The following is an 18,677-nucleotide window of genomic DNA, read 5'->3' on the forward strand; positions in this document are numbered from 1 at the left end:
ATCGATCAGTATCGCAAAAGAGGAGGGTAATCAGTGACATGCCCCAGAGTACTGTTCTTGTATCCCTGCTGTTTAACTTGTATGTAAATGATATATCATGTGGAATGACTGGTGTTCTTAAGTTGTTTGTTGATGATGGAAAGTTGGGGAAACAGTGTGTGATGTGTGTAATAGATTAGAAGTAAGAGATGAAATGAAAAATGAGAAGAGTGGTATTGAACAGACAGACTAGCTTATCAGTGGAAATAGGAATAGTGTGAGAGATGAAGATGGAATGGGAATGCAAAAGGAACAGGCAAAAGGGGCGGGGAACCGGGTGGAGAGAGAGAAATGGCATAGGGAGAGTGGATGTTGAAATTGGCAGTGAATGTGTGTATGAAGATGGAATATATTGCGATGTGGGTGGGGAAGTTCATATTGAGCAGATATATGCGGTAAGTGGTGATAAAGGTGATTGTGGAAGGAAAGGTGTGGTGGGGAAATGATAACCAACAAGTGGCTTGAATAGGACTAGTTATAGACTTAAAAATAAAGTACTGTGTTTGTTTACAAATACCAGAAGGATCAGAAATAAGGAAGATGAAATGGTTTCACTGATTGAGTTTATTTGCCACAAAATCATTGGAATAAGTGAAACATGGTTGAATGAAGATGATATTCTAGCAGGAATAGAAATGGAAAGATATGGTATTTTTTGCAAGGATAGAAAGAACAAGAAGGGAGGGGTAGTGCCGCTGTTGATAGCAGGGGAGTTATGTCCACATAAGGTTGACATAAAAGAGGGAAATAGTGGCGATGGCTGTAGGATGTTGCTATAGGCCAGGGAATGTTGAGGGTGGTAATGAAGAAATGTATAATCAACTTGGATTAGCGAAGAAAGGAAGACTAATTATTATGAGCAATTTTAATTTTGGTGGTATAGATATTCCTGAAGAGATAGCATTTGGGAAAAAGGAAAATAAAATTCTTCAGTTCTTGAGAAATAACTATCTCAAGCAACGTGTTAAGGAAGACCTGCGTGGATCAAGAGTTTTAAATCTGATCATTTCATTAGAGGATGTAATTGTGAGTGGAGTTTCACACTTTCATGCAGTTGGTGAGAATGATCATGAAGTGATCACCTGGGTTGTTGCTAGCCATATGCTGACTTTGGTGAGGAAATGATATATGTGGAATTATAAGGCTGGTGATTATGACAATCTTAGGCGACAACTTGGAACTATAGCATGGAATGAGGAGTTGAGTGGTAAGGAAATAAATGCTGCTTAGGAACTGGTGTGTTGATGTATTTCACAGGCCAAAAGGCTGAATAAGGTAGATGTAAAATGGATGATTGAGGCACTTATTATGAAATATGGTAGAACGTACTTTGGAGATTGCACAGGATGAATAATGGTAATAATGAGTTACATGAAGAGTCTAAAGAACAAGGCAGAATAGTGACTCAGCTAGTAAGGAAAACAAAAGTTCGTATGAGCAAAAATTGGCAAAACAGGCAAAGAAAAACCTTAGCAATTTTTTTAGATATGTGGCAAGTAGAAGGAAGAAATGATCATGGTAAGATCCTTTCTTTTAGTGTTGAATGGTGATCAGCATTCATTTCAGAAATTATGAACTTTACAACCTTGTTATAAATAACTCTTTTAATTTCCCGATGTTTCGATCTTCATATTAAGATCATGATCTGGAGTATATACAAATATACAAGGACTCAGCTTGTCCTTGTATATTTGTATATACTCCAGATGATGATCTTAATATGAAGATCGAAACGTTGGGAAATTAAAAGAGTTATTATAACACGGTTGTAAAGTCCATAATTTCTAAAATGAAAAATGGATCATGGTAAGATGATGCTAGTGGAAGAAAATGGTAGAATAGTAAATTCTGCAGAAGACATTGTATGAGGTATTGCATGATCAATTTGTAAGGTTATTTCATCTTGATCAGGGTGGAATCATGAGGAACTTAAGTGTAGAGGACATAGGAGAGGATGGCTTAATTGTGAGTGATCAGCAGGTATTTGAGGAAATAAATAAACTTGATGTCAATAAGGTGATAGGATTTGATGACTTATCACCACTCATCTTAATGAAATGTTCCAGGGAATTGGTACTAGAATTGGCATGCCTGTTTAATGTCTTGAAACAGCACAGGTTCCAAGGGAGTGGAAGGAAGGTAAAATTGTTCCACTTCATAAAGGTGTAGCTTCAAATTATAGGCCAATCTGTATGACTAGAGTTGTGTTGAAGGGAGTGGTGAGATTGATGAGAAGTAGGATACAGAAATGGGTTGATAAGAGCAGTATTCTCTGTGATTATCAGCATGGGTTTGTTAAAGGGAGATCATGTTTCACTAACTTACTTATGCACTATAACAAGGTGACAAATACCTTGGACAGGGAGGATACATATACATTGGTGTACTTGGATTTGCAAAAACTTTTGATAGATTTCCTCACAACAAGTTGGTAAATAAATTGAAGCAGATAGGATTGGATAATACACTTTTGAATTGGATCAGTGACTGGCTGTCAGACAGGTATCAGAAAGTTGTATATGATTGTACAGTATCCCAAAAGAGAAACGTCACTAGTGGTGTACCGCATGGGTCAATTTGGGACCATTGTTGTTCAATTTGTACACAATTTGTTGTTCAATTTATATATTAATGATATTGGGATGGGTTTAACTAGTGATATGCAGCAGTTTGCAGATTCTGCAAAACAGGGAAGAGTAATACAGAGTCAAGCAGATGTTATGGCCTTACAAGAGGACTTGAATAGATTGCATGAATGGACAGCTAAGTGGAACTATCAGTTCAGTGTAAAGTTTTGAGATTTGGTATACCCTCATGGGATGAAATGTATACACTTGGTTGGGAAACTTTAAAGGAAGTAGAGGAGATGTGGGATCTGGAAGTGGTGGACATGAAATTTAGGACCCACATTGCCCGCATCATTGCCATCGGATAATGGCAATGATGCGGGGTTCTCTGACATATAAATATAAAAAAGTTATGATGCAAATGCATAAGGACTTCATCTAGCCTCATATGAATTATTGCACACAGATTTTGTTGCTTGGTTTTCATGGCGAGGAGGATGTGTTGGAAAGGGCCCAGAGAAGAATCAGAAAGTTGGTCAGTTGTCTTTGGAATGTGGACTATAAGAACAGATTGGGATAATGTAAGTTGCAAAGACTTCTGAACAGTAGAGAGAGGTCAGATATGATTGAGATATATAGGCTAGTCAGGGGTTGTTATCAGGTTGACATGGAAGAGAATTTTCATAGAATTGGAGAGTTATGGTAGAACAAGAGACCATTGTTGGAAGCTGTGTAAGGAGGATGGTAGGAGAAGAGGAATGAAGAGCAGGTTCTTTGCATGGAGAGTGGAATTCATTGCCTGAGTGTGTTGTGAATGTAGACACATTGAATCATGGGAGGTGCACACTATTGCACACAATAATGCACAATAGTGTGTACCTCTCACGAGTCTCTGACTATTTAATTATTTAATTATTATATAATTATTTAATAATGATATTTAATTATTATTCCCTGTAAATCATGTTGTACTACTTAATTACTACTTACCACTTGTGTTTGGATAAAATAAATAAATAATAATAATAATAATTATTATTATTATTATTAAGTAGTACTGCTGATGCAATTCCCTTTATGAATATTTGAATAGATTTTTTTACTTTGATGAAGGGGTGGAGTTGCAATTTTAATATAAATAAGTGCAAGTTGTTGTGCATTGGAGTGCAGAAATATAAGGCTGTGTATTATATTGATGGCACTGCACTGCAGGATGTGCATGAGATTTGGAATTTGGGAGTGATGGTTATTTGACTTACATATACAGGGCATTTTGCAAGTATTGCAAAGACTGCTCATTGCAGCATCAATATGCTAAGAGTTTGCCAACTCCATTCTGAGTGTAACATTAGTAATTTTTTTTTCCTTTGCAAAACTACATTACAGCAGATCTCCATGTTGGACTCAGGAAGTTAAGGTGGCACTCATTTTAAAGAGGGAAGAATATGGAAATTTCATGGGAATGTTATCCATCATCTATATGGATAACATTATGAAGAAAAGTAGAATTAGGCCCAACATCGAAAGTGGCAATATGCATCTCACCTCTTCACTTCATGCAGATGTTGTTTATAATCTTAAATAATTACAGTAAATTCGGAAGGATTGTGTAACTGAATGGGATAATTTCTGTAATGAATTTGTTATGGTATCAACACTAAAATGACGAAAATTGTGAAAATGAACCATCAGCTGCATCCTATAAATAAAGAGCCTATAAAACAAGTAAAGCACTTCAGCTATTTAAACACAATTTTTAGTGATAATTGTAAATTAAATATTTATGTATACAATAGAATAATCAAAACTGCTATAGACGGGAGTAAAACGAATAACTTTGTATGGAATAAGAGAGAAATTAGTCAAAACGCTAAACTAGCTGTATACAAGACATGGTTCAAACCAGTTTTAACTTATGGATCTGACAACTGGCTCAGAAATACTGGAGACCCCAGATATGAGAGTTGAGAAAATTCAGTGAATGAATAGATGGTATCAATTGCAGAGAGCCATGTTTTTAATATCCTCTTTTTAAGAGGATATTAAGAAGGAACTTGACATTATTCAAATTTTCATATTCAACAAACACTTGGTAGAAAATCAAGTGTTTGTTGCCATGAAGGCAGGAAGAAGATACAGAGGAAGATATAGGGAGTGACCTCAAGATGTGCTATAGAAGACCAGAATATGAGTTCTGACAATACTGGAGCCCTGATAGATAACAGGTTAATTTGGAGGGAAATTGTCAATATTCATTCATTTTGTATGGTGATTCAATGGCCGTGAGCCCCTTTTATGGGGAGGTATGGCACCACCTCAATCCCTTCTATTTTTATCTGGGCTCGGGACCAGCATAAGTGACAATTCAGACGTATGGCTGGAGGGATTGTCTTAAGTATTCCTGACTGTATCTGTGTGTGTTCACGGAGCTGGTTTGCCTGCTTGCGGGATGAAAAACCCCTGATAAGCTGGGGGAAAAACTCTGCTGTCCATGGCCTAGACCAGCTAACTTGGCTATAGCTGAGGAAGATCCTTAAGCTCCTCATGTTATCGACGTGAATCGAACCTAGGACACTCCATCCCCAGGCATATGGTTGCGAAGCGCATAGCCACAAGGCTAACTGCGCAGACATTGTCAGTATGAATTTTAGTAATGATGTATACTTTTCATGTGGCACTATCATAATATCCTGTACATTCTCTGAAGGAATTTGAAGGAATAAATCAGGAATTGGATGAATAAGATCAATGTGTGTGTGTGTGTGTGTGTGTGTGTGTGTATGCAACATATGACTCTTGAATTTCTTGATGGGAAAAAAAAACTGATATTTAATGATATGACCACACAAACTGTCCAAAGTTTAAACTCTCCAGAAGAACACACTCAATTTACAGGCATAATACATAGGCCTCATAGCCTTAGTTGCTTTGGCCATAAATCCAAATCAACTAACCAACCAAGCAGCCAAAATATTTGTTTACTTTGTGTAGTCATAAATGAACTTAGTTATATGCTGTTAATATACTTCTCGCACATTATTTCAGATATTTTGACATATTATGCTGGTTTATGTTTAATTAAATCCCCAGTTTCCATCCAAGTTCTTTCATTTTTTGAAAACTATATGTGGGATTCCTAACAGTTCGCATTTTGTTTCTTTTAGATACGAGATGGCATTACCGAATCAGATCCTCTTCTTGCTGTGTATTGCAGTACAACTACACCTCCTCCATTAATAACATCAGGTGCTTATGCTGAGATTCATTTCCATTCTGATGATTCTGTAAATGATCAGGGATTTCATATTACATATGCAGCAGTTCCAGGTATAGGTTTATTTAGTTACTCAGTATGTAAACATTTGAAGTATTTTTATTATTTTAATTATTATTATTTATAATTACTAATAATTATTATTTTAATGGCTAATATAGCCTACTTTTGTTTAGATGTGCCCCTTTTTTTATAATGTCATTGGCTCTTTACCCAAATCTTAGAGCATTACTGAAGTGTTATAAAACTAATATATTATTATTACTACCTCAAGACCTCACATAGTCAAAGACTCATCTGGGAGGTCCTTTTATCACACACAGCTCATCATACCATGCCTTGAACACATTCAAACTCCTTGCAGACACCACACTCTCAGGCAAGGCATGCCAATCATTTACAACTCTGCACGAAAAAACCTGTCCCTCACTCCCCTACTCACACCCTCCTTATACTTTAAACTACAGTGAACTGCAACTATCATCATCATCTACACTGATCTACTGCCCACCACCACCACTAGTATTTTTACAGTCAATCATAAACATCCATTCTTTGTTTTAAGGTTATACAGTAATCAGCATTCATATTTATGAATTTAGGGACACAAAACATACGTGTTGAAAAGATTATTTTACTGATCACTAAACACACATGTTGAAAAGATTATTTTACTGATTATTAATCAGTAAAATAATCTTTTCAACATGTGTGTTTTGTGTCCTTAAATTCACAAATATGAATAAACATCCATGTCCACTGCGGGATTTGAACCTGCAGCCTTTTGAGATTTGAACCTGCAGCTGGAGAAAACATATGGATACACTAACCACTCTGCCATCCAGGCCATGCTTGGGATATTGGAAAGCAGTTTCATATGGCAAGAACATAGTAAGGATGAAAAATCAGGTAGGAATGAAATATTGGATTAACAGCGATACTAAGCAAAATTTTGAAAATAAAGATATAAAATTTAAAAAAAAAACTTGTGGTAAGAAACGACAAATCTGATTATGATAGAAAATTAGCTAAGCAGGCTAAAGTAAAGCTGAAAGTGTTTTCATGTATAGTGAGTAAGATGAAGAATGATTTTTGAAGGATAACTTTAATCAATGCTTTTGGTAGGAATATGACAGAAGCTGAAGAAATAGTTGAGTTACTTGCAAAGTGATAACTTTTATCACTTTACAAGAGAAAATCATCCAGGTGGAGATTTAGCAAATGCTGATGTCAAAAAGGAGGGGTGTTGGAGAAATAACCAGACACAAGGACTGAAGAATATCACAGATTATATAGAGAAGTCAGAAAAGTCATCTATTTATTATTGTTATTATTATTATTATCATCTGAAGAGTTTGCTTATTATAAACCTAAAAATAGTAAAATACTTAAATATGACAGGTGTAATTAACTATATATTTAAACCTAACCTAGTTCAAAAACAAAAAGGCTAAACGTATACAAAAAATTAGCCCTACCAGTCCTATTGTATGGAAGTAAAATCTGAACACTAAAACAAAAAGAAAAATGAATATTAATATCATCTGAAATGAAGTTTATGAGAAACACTGTCAAATATACTCTATTCACAAAAGAAATGAAGAAATTATGAAAGAATTAAACCAGGAATCAGTAATAAAACTTTTTTTTTAAATATAAACATAAATGGATCGAGCACATTGAAAGAATGAAAACAGAAAGGTTAACAAAATAAGCTTTACATTACAAACCATTAGGAAAAACCATCAGGGTGCCACATGATAAGCTGATATTTAAGTTGCAGCACATGGGTCTGGATGGTCAACTGGATTCAGGATTGGCTGTCTGATAGGTATCAGAGAGTTGTGTATGGTGGAGCAGTTTCAAGGAGGCAGAGGTTTACAAGTGGAGTCCCACAGGGCTCAGTACTAGGACCTATATTGTATAATCTTTATATCATTGACATTGCCAGTGGATTACAAGGGGATATTCAGTTGTTTGCGGATGATGCGAAGCTGGGAAGGATTATTAGTAATAGTGCAGATGTGGTAGCCCTGCAGGAGGATTTAAATAAGCTAGATAGATGGGCAAATGATGGGGGTGTCAGTTTAATGCAGCAAAATGTAATGTAATGTCTTGAGGTTTGGGAAACATCGATGGGATACTGCATTCTCTATGGGAGGAGTTATACTGGAGGAAGCAGGGGAGACAAGAGATCTAGGGTTGACGATTGATAGAAACCTGAAATTTAGCGGACATATTGCAAAGGTGGTGAAGGTAACACAGAGGATTGCTGCAATTATGAGTAGGGAACTGACCTGCAGAGATAAAAGGGTTATCATTCTGTTGTATTAGTCTCTGATCAGACTACACTTAGACTATTGTTCTTAGATTTGGTCCCCAGGATTTGAAGGGGATAAATTAACTGTGGAAAGGATATAAAGACAGATGACAAGGTTGGTTTCAGGACTGTACAAGGATAGTTATGAGGATCGGCTGAGGGAATGTGGACTGCAGAGTTTGGTGGATAGAAGAAGGAGAGGTGATATGATTGAGACTTTTAAACTGTTGAGAGGTGGTTACAGGGTTGACACTGGGGAGTTCTTTCGCTTGGTTGAACAGCAGGAAGGAGTGATGACAAGAGGCCATCCCTGGAAGTTACGAAAGGAAACTGTGAGCAAGAGGGTAAGGAGTGGTTTCTTTGCATGGAGGGTGGTTAAACCGTGGAATGCATTGCCTGATGGAGTGGTGGGAGCGAGAACGGTCAATGAGTTTAAAGAGTGGTATGATAGACTTTGTGTTTCTTAGGGGGGGAACTCCCCTCAATGAGTCTTGGCAGACTTTATGTTCTTAGGAAGGACCTCCCACGATGAGTCTTTTGACTCCATGGAGGCCTGAATAATAATAATAATAATAATAAAAGGAAACCAGGACATCCTCTAAAGAGATTCAATGATGACATCTAAGGCAGAACAGACCACTCTATGTCTAAAATCCTTGAAAAGCATTATGATAATGATGATGATCCCAAGAGTCCATGGAATCAAAGACTCATTGCAGAAGGTCACTTTGTCACACACACACACACACACACACACACACACACACACACACACACACACACACACACACACACACACACACACACACACACACACACACACAGCTCATCATATTGTGTATTAAATACACTCAAATTCTCTGCGAACACCACATTATCAGGCAGTGCATTCCAATCATTTACAATAGTCCATTCAAAAAACCAGCTTCTTACTGCATACAGTACTGAATTTCGACATCCCCTTTGGTACATGTGGTATGAGATATGCCATTTGAATGCCTGTATATTAACCTCCCAAATGGCCAGGATGTCTATAGACATCCAGCTAAATCTGGATATGATTCAGCCCGCCTGTTGAAAGGACAGGGATAAGAAGTGCAATTTGGCCATCATGTCCATTAGAAGGTGTGATAAACCCTCAAGCTGAAGAGAACGGTTAATTGGATTATCTCAGTTGCCATATAACGAGAAACGCACTTCCTTGTTCTATGCTGGCTAACTCGATCTTAGTTATATAGGATAGACTAAAAACAGAGAAGTTATTTATATTTTTGTTTTCTTTTTTTATTGTACAATCCAATTTTAATGTCTGGACAAAATAAAGATCCTTGCATAATTTCTTCACTTAAATATAGCCTTACTTTGGAGAACTAATTTTTTTCTAATCGCTTACTCGACAAAACATTTAATTTGTTCTCGAAGAAATTAATTCATGATAATTATTTGAAATATTATTTCAAAAAAAAAAAAAAAAGAAAACTGGCTGCCAACATTCCAGATTATATTATTTTTATTGTTGTTCTAAATCATCGAAATCGAATAATAGTTCACTGATTTCCTTTAAGACACACTTGAGTAACTTGGCTTTATAGAGAATAACATGAAATTCTTTAATCATATCACTAATTTTTTTTCTTTAGAGCTGTCACGAATAATAATAATAATACTCGACTGTTCTTTGTACTTTTATAACTATACATAATAAATAACGGAAAAACTCACGTAGAAATATTATTTAATGGTATAATTTTCGCCTGTGTGTCACAGGCATCTTCAGTACAATTAGGCACAAAAATTAAACACTAACTGACAATTCCAAAAAGCGCCACCTAAGTAGCTGGTGTAAGATAACTAAAAAGGTCAATAACTTATATTGAATACTTTAAACCTGAAAAGTCTGGACTTGCAGAACATGCCATCTTCACTAGACACAGAGTTCATTGGAGAAAGACAAGAGTTCTTCACAAAAGTCAGTTTCTCATGGAACGCCTTTATAAAGAAGCATGTGAAACTCTACTTCATTCTCCTAACTTAAACAGATCCGACGGCTTACGTCTATCCCCTTTATGGGAGATAGTACTTTACAAATCAGCTAATCTTTCCTAACTTTTTATTGTATTAATTTTTTTTTTTTTTTTTTTTTTTTTTTTTAATAAAGTTATTGACCTTTTTAGTTATCTTACACCAGCTACTTAGGTGGCGCTTTTTGGAATTGTCAGTTAGTGTTTAATTTTTGTGCCTAATTGTACTGAAGTTGCCTGTGACACACAGGCGAAAATTATACCATTAAATAATATTTCTACGTGAGTTTTTCCGTTATTTATTATGTATAGTTATGTCTACTCACGGTTTACCTCTTTTAAAACTTTTTGTACTTTTATTTCTTGGTTTCCTTGTATAATTGGTCATTACAAAATCAAATTAACAGTTATGATTTAAATTTATATGTATATATTTTCTGTATAATTCAGATATTATACTCCAATTTTTAAAGTAAGCGAAACATTTGCTTATATTTTATCATTCAAAATATGTATATAAAATGTGAAATTTCATTTCCATATTTTTACAATAGAATTTAACTTTATTTCGCCTTTGATAATTTACCCCCCCCCATGTTGCATCACTATCACACACCCGAAAACTGTCATGAAACATAGATGCAGTTTTTATTTAATTCATTATTTCTCTCTAGTAATTGCTCCACATTACTTTAATTTTTCGATACAGAAACTATGTGGTGATTATTATAAATTAGCAAATTATAAATCAGACAATATACATATTATTTCCTGATTATTATAAATCAGGAAATTATGTGATATTCGGTTATAGGTGAAATTAATATTTAAAATCTCTGTCATCCTTCAAATGCAATATCAGAATAAAGAAAGATGGAAAAACCAAACAAGTAATTTCTGCCTGTAAAATATTCAGATATTGCTTGAGGCTCTTTAGTGTGCTGCATGTTCTATTGTTCTGCTTCTCAGTGGGGGGGTGGGTTAGTAATCTCCTTTAGCTTAGAGCTGGGCAGAAAAGCATAATTAGTAAGTATACCCAAGACACAATTCATTTAGAGATGGCAAGCAGCAGTAACATTCAGGGTAAGCAAAGGAAACTGCATGCGATGCAGAAAAGTTGGAGCCTTCACCTTCAGCAGCTATCATCTGATATATGTCCAAACACAAAAAAGTGTTTGGACATATATCAGATTTTGTTATTTGGAACAGTTTCCTCCTGCACAAGAAAAAATGTTTGTGTACCATAACATATCTAGAATACAGTATACAAATTGCGAAAGCAGTGCTGCATGCACATGCGCCTTCTTCAGCAAGCAGAGAAACAGGCAATCCTGCAAACATCTGAGGTTGAACACTGCTAACACCAACCATTATCCCGAAAATCTACCACCAACGACTAATAAAAAAAAAAAACTGCACGAAAAATTGGTCATCAAATCGGAGGATGTAATTATAAATGAGGTGTCAAATCATCTACCAATTGGTGAAAGTGACCATGAGGTGATTATCTGGGTGGTTGCCAGCAGTGCAAGGACCCCTGTGAAAAAAGGATATATGTGGAACGACAAGGGGGGTGATTATGAAGAGCTCAGGAGACAGCTTGCAGATGTAGCATGGAATGAGGAGTTAGCTGGAAAAGAGATCAATGCAGCTTGGGGGATTTTCAAAAACTATTTAGTAGATGCAATGTCTCAATGTATACCACGGGTGAGAAGGTTAAATAAGGTAGGTGTGAGATGGATGAATAAAGAGATTAAGCATGCAATACAGAAAAAAAAGGCATTGTGGAGACAGCATAAGAGAAGTGGAAGTAACCAATTTCATGAGGTCTACAAAGACCAGGCAAGGAGGGTGACTTGGTTGGTGAGAGTAGCTAAAGAGAGGTAAGAACAGCAGTTAGCTAATGAAGCCAAAAAGAATCCTAGGGAGTTCTTTCGATATGTAGCCAGCAAAAGAAAGAATGATTATGGAAGGATGACATTGATTGGAGGAAATGGTATAAAGACAGCTGTTGCAGAATGTGTTGTGGAGATACTTAATGAGCAATTCATAAAGATCTTTCAATCTTGTGAATGTGACTTCATGGAGAGAGTGAGTGCAGTTGATGATGGGGAGGAGAGACTGACTGTAAGTGAGCAAGAGGTGTTTGGGGAGTTGAGTAAACTAGATGTAAATAAGGCTGTGGGACTTGATAATATATCACCACGTATTCTGAAGGAGTGTGCCAGAGAGTTGACACCTGCCTTGACATATTTTTTTAATACGAGTCTTGCACTTGGTCAAGTTCCTAAAGAGTGGAAGGAGGGCAAGATTGTGCCACTTCATAAAGGAGGTGATAGAACTCAAGCATCAAACTGTAGGCCTATCTGTGTGTCAGGTGTTGTGGTTAAGTTGTTGGAGAAGCTTGTGAAATCTAGGATCCAGAGTTGGGTTGACAACAATGGTATAATCTTTTATGGACAGCATGGATTTGCTAAAGGGAGGTCATGTTTTAGTAATCTACTTACTTATTACAATAAAGTGACTGCTTCCTTGGACAGAGGAGAAGGATACACAGTAATATACTTGGATTTCACAAAAGCTTTTGATAGAGTACCTCATGATAAGTTGACAGTCAAACTAGAGCAGATGGGGTTGGATATTAGATTAGTGCATTGGATTGGAGACTGGCTATCTGATAGGTATCAACAAGTTGTGTATGGGGGTGCAATATCCAGGAAAAGGAAAGTCACTAGTGGAGTGCCTCAGGGGTCTGTTTTAGGGCCATTACTATTTAACTTATATATTAATGTTATTGGTGAAGATTGGATGGAGATATTCAGTTGTTTGCAGATGATGCAAAGTTGGGACGTACCATAAAGAGTAGTGAAGACGTTGTGGCCTTGCAAGAAGACTTGAATAAATTGAGTGATTGGGCAAGCAAATGGGGATGTGAGTTCAATGTTGGAAAATGTAAGGTTTTAAAATTTGGAAAACAAAGATGGGATGCAGAATTTATGCTTGGTGAGAATATATTGTTGGAAGTAGAGGAAATAAGAGATCTGGGGGGTGATAGTGGATAAGGATCTAAAATTTAGGGGACACATCGCCAAAATTGTGAAGACAACACAAAGACTTCTGGGAATGATGCGGAGGACACTGACATGTAGAAGTAAGGAGATACTTGTTCCAATGTATAAGGCTTTGATTAGGCCACACTTGGACTATTGTGCCCAGATTTGGTCACCGGGTTTTCAGAAGGATGAAGAGATGTTGGAAAGGGTCCAAAGGCGACTGACTAAGGTAGTTTCTGACCTCTGGAATGTTGAGTGTGAGGAAAGATTGAAAAGATGTAATTTGCAGAGTCTCGTGGAGAGAAGGAAGAGGGGAGATATGATAGAGACCTACAAGTTGGTAAGGGGTTGTTATAGGATCAATGGTGGAGAAGTTCTACAGAGAATAGTGGGAGATCAGGGGAGAACCAGAGGTCATCCCTGGAAACTGTATAAGGAGGGTGTGAGTAAGGGAGTGAGAGGCAGGTTTTTTTCGTGCAGAGTTGTGAGTGATTGGAATGCCTTGCCTGAGAGCGTGGTGTCTGCAAGTAGTTTGAATGTGTTTAAGACACGGTATGATGAGATGTGTGTGTAAGATAAAAGGACCTCCTAGATGAGTGTTTGACTCCATGAGGTCTTGTTTAATAATAATAATAATAATAATAATAATAATAATAAATGTTATGTGTGTAATAAAAAAAATATCAGAAAGGAAACAAAAATCTGGTGCCCTGAGTGTAAAACTGCTTTGTGTGTTTACCCTTGCTTAAGGGTGTTCCACACACTGTTCAAGAATTTTAAATTCTGAACAGTATGATGAAATAAAAAATGTTTCTTTTCAGGACTAGAAATATTGATGGAAGGATACGTGAATGTACTGTTCCTTTTTCATCTTGAAGGCGAATTTTTAAGTTCTTTTTATAACACAATTATATTTTTGTATTTTCAAAGGAATAAAATATAAGAGGAACTGGAATACTCTTTCCAGTTCCTATTGAACTGGAAAGAGTATACCAGGTAAACTATTTCACCAAAAAAAATAAATAAATAAAATATATAAATAATAACATGAAAATTTTCACCTTGCCAACACTCAACAGTGATGTGATATGGGATCCAAATTTCTTGTTTCGGAGATATATATATATATATATATATATATATATATTACAAAGTTTTGTAATAAAAATTTCTGCTACAATGAAGTTTGACAGAATCAACAATGTTATTACTACCTTATTTGTTTCTCGTGCAGGAGAAAAATGGTAAAATGTCTTATAATTATATCAGATGTTATAATGGCATAAATAGTAAGAAAAAATCAATTGCACTTTCTCTTCAAAACACAAAGAAAGAACATTGTAAATTCACCCAGTGGAAAAGAAAATACTACATATTTTTCTTCTGTTATCTGATTTTTTTTTTTCTTTTAGTACAAAGAAGAAATCACTGCATATAAAATGGAGTATGCAGGAGAGAAAAAAATCTGGAAATTGGTTACATTATAACGAATAGAGAAATCATGTCAGAAAAAATTATTCACGTAACATTCTAATATCAGTAGACATAACATTTTCTTCTAGGTTAGATATCTAAAGTAACTAAACCTTTGCTACTATTTTAAACTAAAATGAATGGGTATGTTCCCCAAGTGATTTACGTTTATAACATTTGTCTTGCGAACGATTTATGAAATAAAATCTCTGAAATATCTGCAAATTGAAAAGGTCTATACCTGACCCCCCCCCCCCAAAAAAAAAAAAAAAAAAAAAAAACATGATTATGAAATGCTTGTGCATCTTTTCTTTTAAAATAATTCAAATGTTCTTTTTCAAGATAATTGTATGAAATAATTCATAATATTTCGATAATAAACGTGAAACTGATCATTATAAATTAAGAAATTATTTTGGCATAAATAATGTATTAGCATGTAAAAGAAATGTCAGTATTTTTGTTAGGATATCTGTAATTAACAATTGAAAAGGAAACAACATTCTTGATGTATTCTGCACCACAGCTTGAGGAACTTTAGTGTTCTCTCTTTCCTTTCTCAATAGCACTGAGAGTAATAAGCCTTTAGCTTTTCTTCCAGCTAAGAGAATCTTATCAAGTATTTCTAAGACATAGATTATTTCAGAAATAGCAACCAGCAGCAGAAGTAGTAATCTTTAGATTTTTTTTAAAGAAAAACAAACAAAAATAATACTACTGAACTTTCTTTTGTGTAGAATGCATAAACAGTTTTATATATTGAAAATATAGAATAGTATTTCCTAAATCTTAGAATAATTTCAGCAGACCGTTGAACAGCTGATTTCAGATGCAAAGAAAGAGTACAGAATTAGAAGCTTTGAATATACAACAATATTATTGCTTTATTTCTTTGGTCAAAACGGTAAATTGAAATAAGAGATTTTGAATATTGTCTGAAAGCTTTCAAACCAGTAGAAATTTAAAGTTGTTATATAATTGAGTTCCAGGACAGGAGAGGAGGGGGGGGGGAGTTGCAGTAAAAAAATCTTAAAAATGAGCATAAATTTTGAATCATTCCATACAAGGTATCTTTCCTATTATATTTTCAAAATATCTACGGTGGTTATGGACTGGATATTACAATAATGTGCATCCTACAAAAAAAAAAATCTGTTGCAATTTTAAGCAAAAGAAGAAGGTCTCTGATAAAATATCATTAGCTACAAATGTTTGATACTAAAAAATACACAATTTCGGAAACCGAGTAATGCAGTTTATAATCATTTATTGCTCATAAAAAAAAAATCGTTCCTAAAATTGAAATGGGGTATTCAATATCCACTTAATTTTGAATATTAAAATATGACTATCCATATAAAGGTATTTTACAAAGAAAGAAAGCAAAATGTCATATTTATTTCATCATCATCATCATTATCAAATTCCTGCCATGTACCCACAAGAGGTGTACAGGATATGATAATACTACATGAAAAAATTATATCATTACTAACTTCCTCACTACAGTTTTCCTCCAAATCAGTCTGTTATTTGTCAAGACTCCAACATTATCAGATCTTATATTTCTATCGTCTAAGGCACTTTGTACCGTATCAATCCACCTATATCTTGGTCTTCCTCTGGGTCGTTTTGCTGCCAACCTGGTAGAGATCTGATCCTGACAGCCTGTATTTGGCCTGAATCCAGCTTGTTCTTCACCAAGCTTTTCTTCCACAATCCTTCTCAACCATTTCTCAAGTATACTTGCATAGATTTTGCCAGCAACACTCAGTAGGGAAATACCTCTGTAATTCTCACATTCAGTTTTATTTCCCTTTTTATATATGGATACTATGAGAGCTCTACTCCAAACATCGGGAATTCGTCCCTCTGTCCAGGCTTTCTGAACTATGCAGTGCAGCCACTGTAAGACTCTTATACCACCATACTTCAGCATTTCTGGTCGAATATCATCTACTCCTGCTGCCTTTCCACATTTCAAGCCTTAGTGGCTTTTTCTACTTCAAGTATGGATATGTATTCCTGTTTGCATGCCTGGTCAGTGTTTTTTACCACTATGCTGTCATCACTGCTTGTTTCATTTAGCAGTTTTTCAAAGTAATTACTGCATACTTCAAGGATATCTTTTTCTCCCATTTTCATGTCACCTTTATCATCTCTAACTCCTTTTACAGCACTCTTTCCTCCATTCCTAAGCTTCTTCAACAACCTCCAGAATATTTTACCACCTTCTTGATATTTATTTTCTATATTCTTGGCAAAGTCCTCCCATGACTTTTGTTTAGCTAGTTTTACACAGTGTTTAGCATTCTTGCATTTGTCTCTATATTCTCTAAGAGCACTTTTTTGATATGCTTTCTTCTTTTCCTTCACTGCCTCTTACTTCCTGTGTCCACCAGGGAGTTCTGATTTTTCTATCCTTGCAGACAACCTCAACATGCTTCTCTGGCTGAATCAATCAGTGTTATCTTGAAGGCTTGCCACTGAATCTCCAAGGTTTGGTTCCTGTTCTCAAACTCTTTCATTTTATCTTCAATAATCTTTGTGTGTTTTAGTCTACAGTTCACATCTGAGAGCTGCTCAACTTTTATTCGCTTTAAAACTTTCTTACATGTTATTCTTTTCAATATGAAATTCAATTTTATCCTGCTCAAGACTAAATAGTGATCACTTCCAATTTCAAATGCTCTGTACACTCTGGTGTCCTGCACCAGGGAGAAAACATCACTATCAACAATAACATAGTCAATGAGACTTTTCTTATTCCTAGCCTCTTCTCTCCATGTGAATTTGTGCACATTTTTATGTCGGAACATGATGTTAGTAATAACCAGTCCACGTCCTGAGCAGAAATCCAACAGATATTTGCCATTATTATTAGCTTTGCTATTTTCTCCAAATTTTCCCAAAATATTTTGTATGTCTCACAATCATTTCCTACTCTGCTATTTAGATCCCCAACAAGGACCAACTTTTCATTTTTCATTGTGTCAGTTGCTTTTTCTAAAGCATCAAGAAATTCTTCCACTTCTACCTTAGTAGACCCTTCTGTGGGACCATAAGTCTCATTGTCCAGTTTCCCATTCTCATATTTGCCCACATTACTCTACTTGAGACTGACTGCCATTCCAGATGATTAGCCTCGTTTTTTGTGTTGAATACTATGGCTACTCCTTCTTTTCCTTGATTGTCATTGCCTGAATATAACATTTTGTATTTATTGCTCAGAAAGATTTCACCAGTTTTTGTCTTTTTTTGTTTCAGTCACCCCTATTATGTCGATCCAGTACTTATCTAATTCCTCAGCTAGCTCCATTTCTTTGCCATTCAGGATTCTTATGGTGATAGTACCGATCTTTAACTCTGGTGATGTTGAGTTGGGATTTGTTTTCAGATTTGTTCCAGTAGCTGACTTTTTGCTGTTCGCCCTGGTTCCCTGGCGAAAACAACGGGGGCCTTGTTTAACCAGGCAATGCCCCAGCCGGCATGAAATTTTGTCATGTTGTACCATAATTTTTATTTCACTAAATGTTATTTAAATATATAAATATTTAACAAAATATTTTACATGCAAACAAACATTTGAAAATTCACGAAAAAGAATCTATATTATCAGTAAATGAAGGAAATTTATTATTACTAAAATATATTCATTGCAAAAAATCTGTGGTCATTTCAGGATTGATTATTTATTTTTGCAGATGTGAAACTTCTATTTTTGGAAAGAGACACAATAAATTGTCCAGAAAAAAAAAAAAAAAAAACGATCATATCCTTGAACAGTAAAGCAAATTCCAAGTACCACAGTACATGTAAAGACAAGTGACTCAAAAGTCCTCCACCACAGTTAATCTGCTAATGGCTCTAAAATCACCGTTAAGAGATTAACAGCAGAGGAGGGTAAATACTTGATAAAAGATAGAATAC

At 35.4% G+C, this 18,677-nt stretch overlaps 1 protein-coding gene across 1 annotated transcript in view; it reads left to right on the top strand.

The window, feature by feature from the left end:
• Positions 1 to 18,677, top strand: part of Cubn (Cubilin) — a 2,223,842-nt gene that overhangs the window by 566,394 nt on the left and 1,638,771 nt on the right. The window contains exon 18 of the mRNA XM_090396294.1: positions 5,771 to 5,933. Within this exon, the coding sequence (XP_090252420.1) occupies positions 5,771 to 5,933 (163 nt within the window). The remainder of the gene's footprint in view (positions 1 to 5,770; positions 5,934 to 18,677) is intronic.

The sequence above is a fragment of the Typopeltis vanoorti genome, chromosome 8 (genome assembly GCF_054136105.1).
Source record: "Typopeltis vanoorti isolate ZY-2024b chromosome 8, IOZ_Tvanoo_1.0, whole genome shotgun sequence".
In the NCBI taxonomy this organism is placed as follows: domain Eukaryota; kingdom Metazoa; phylum Arthropoda; class Arachnida; order Uropygi; family Thelyphonidae; genus Typopeltis; species Typopeltis vanoorti.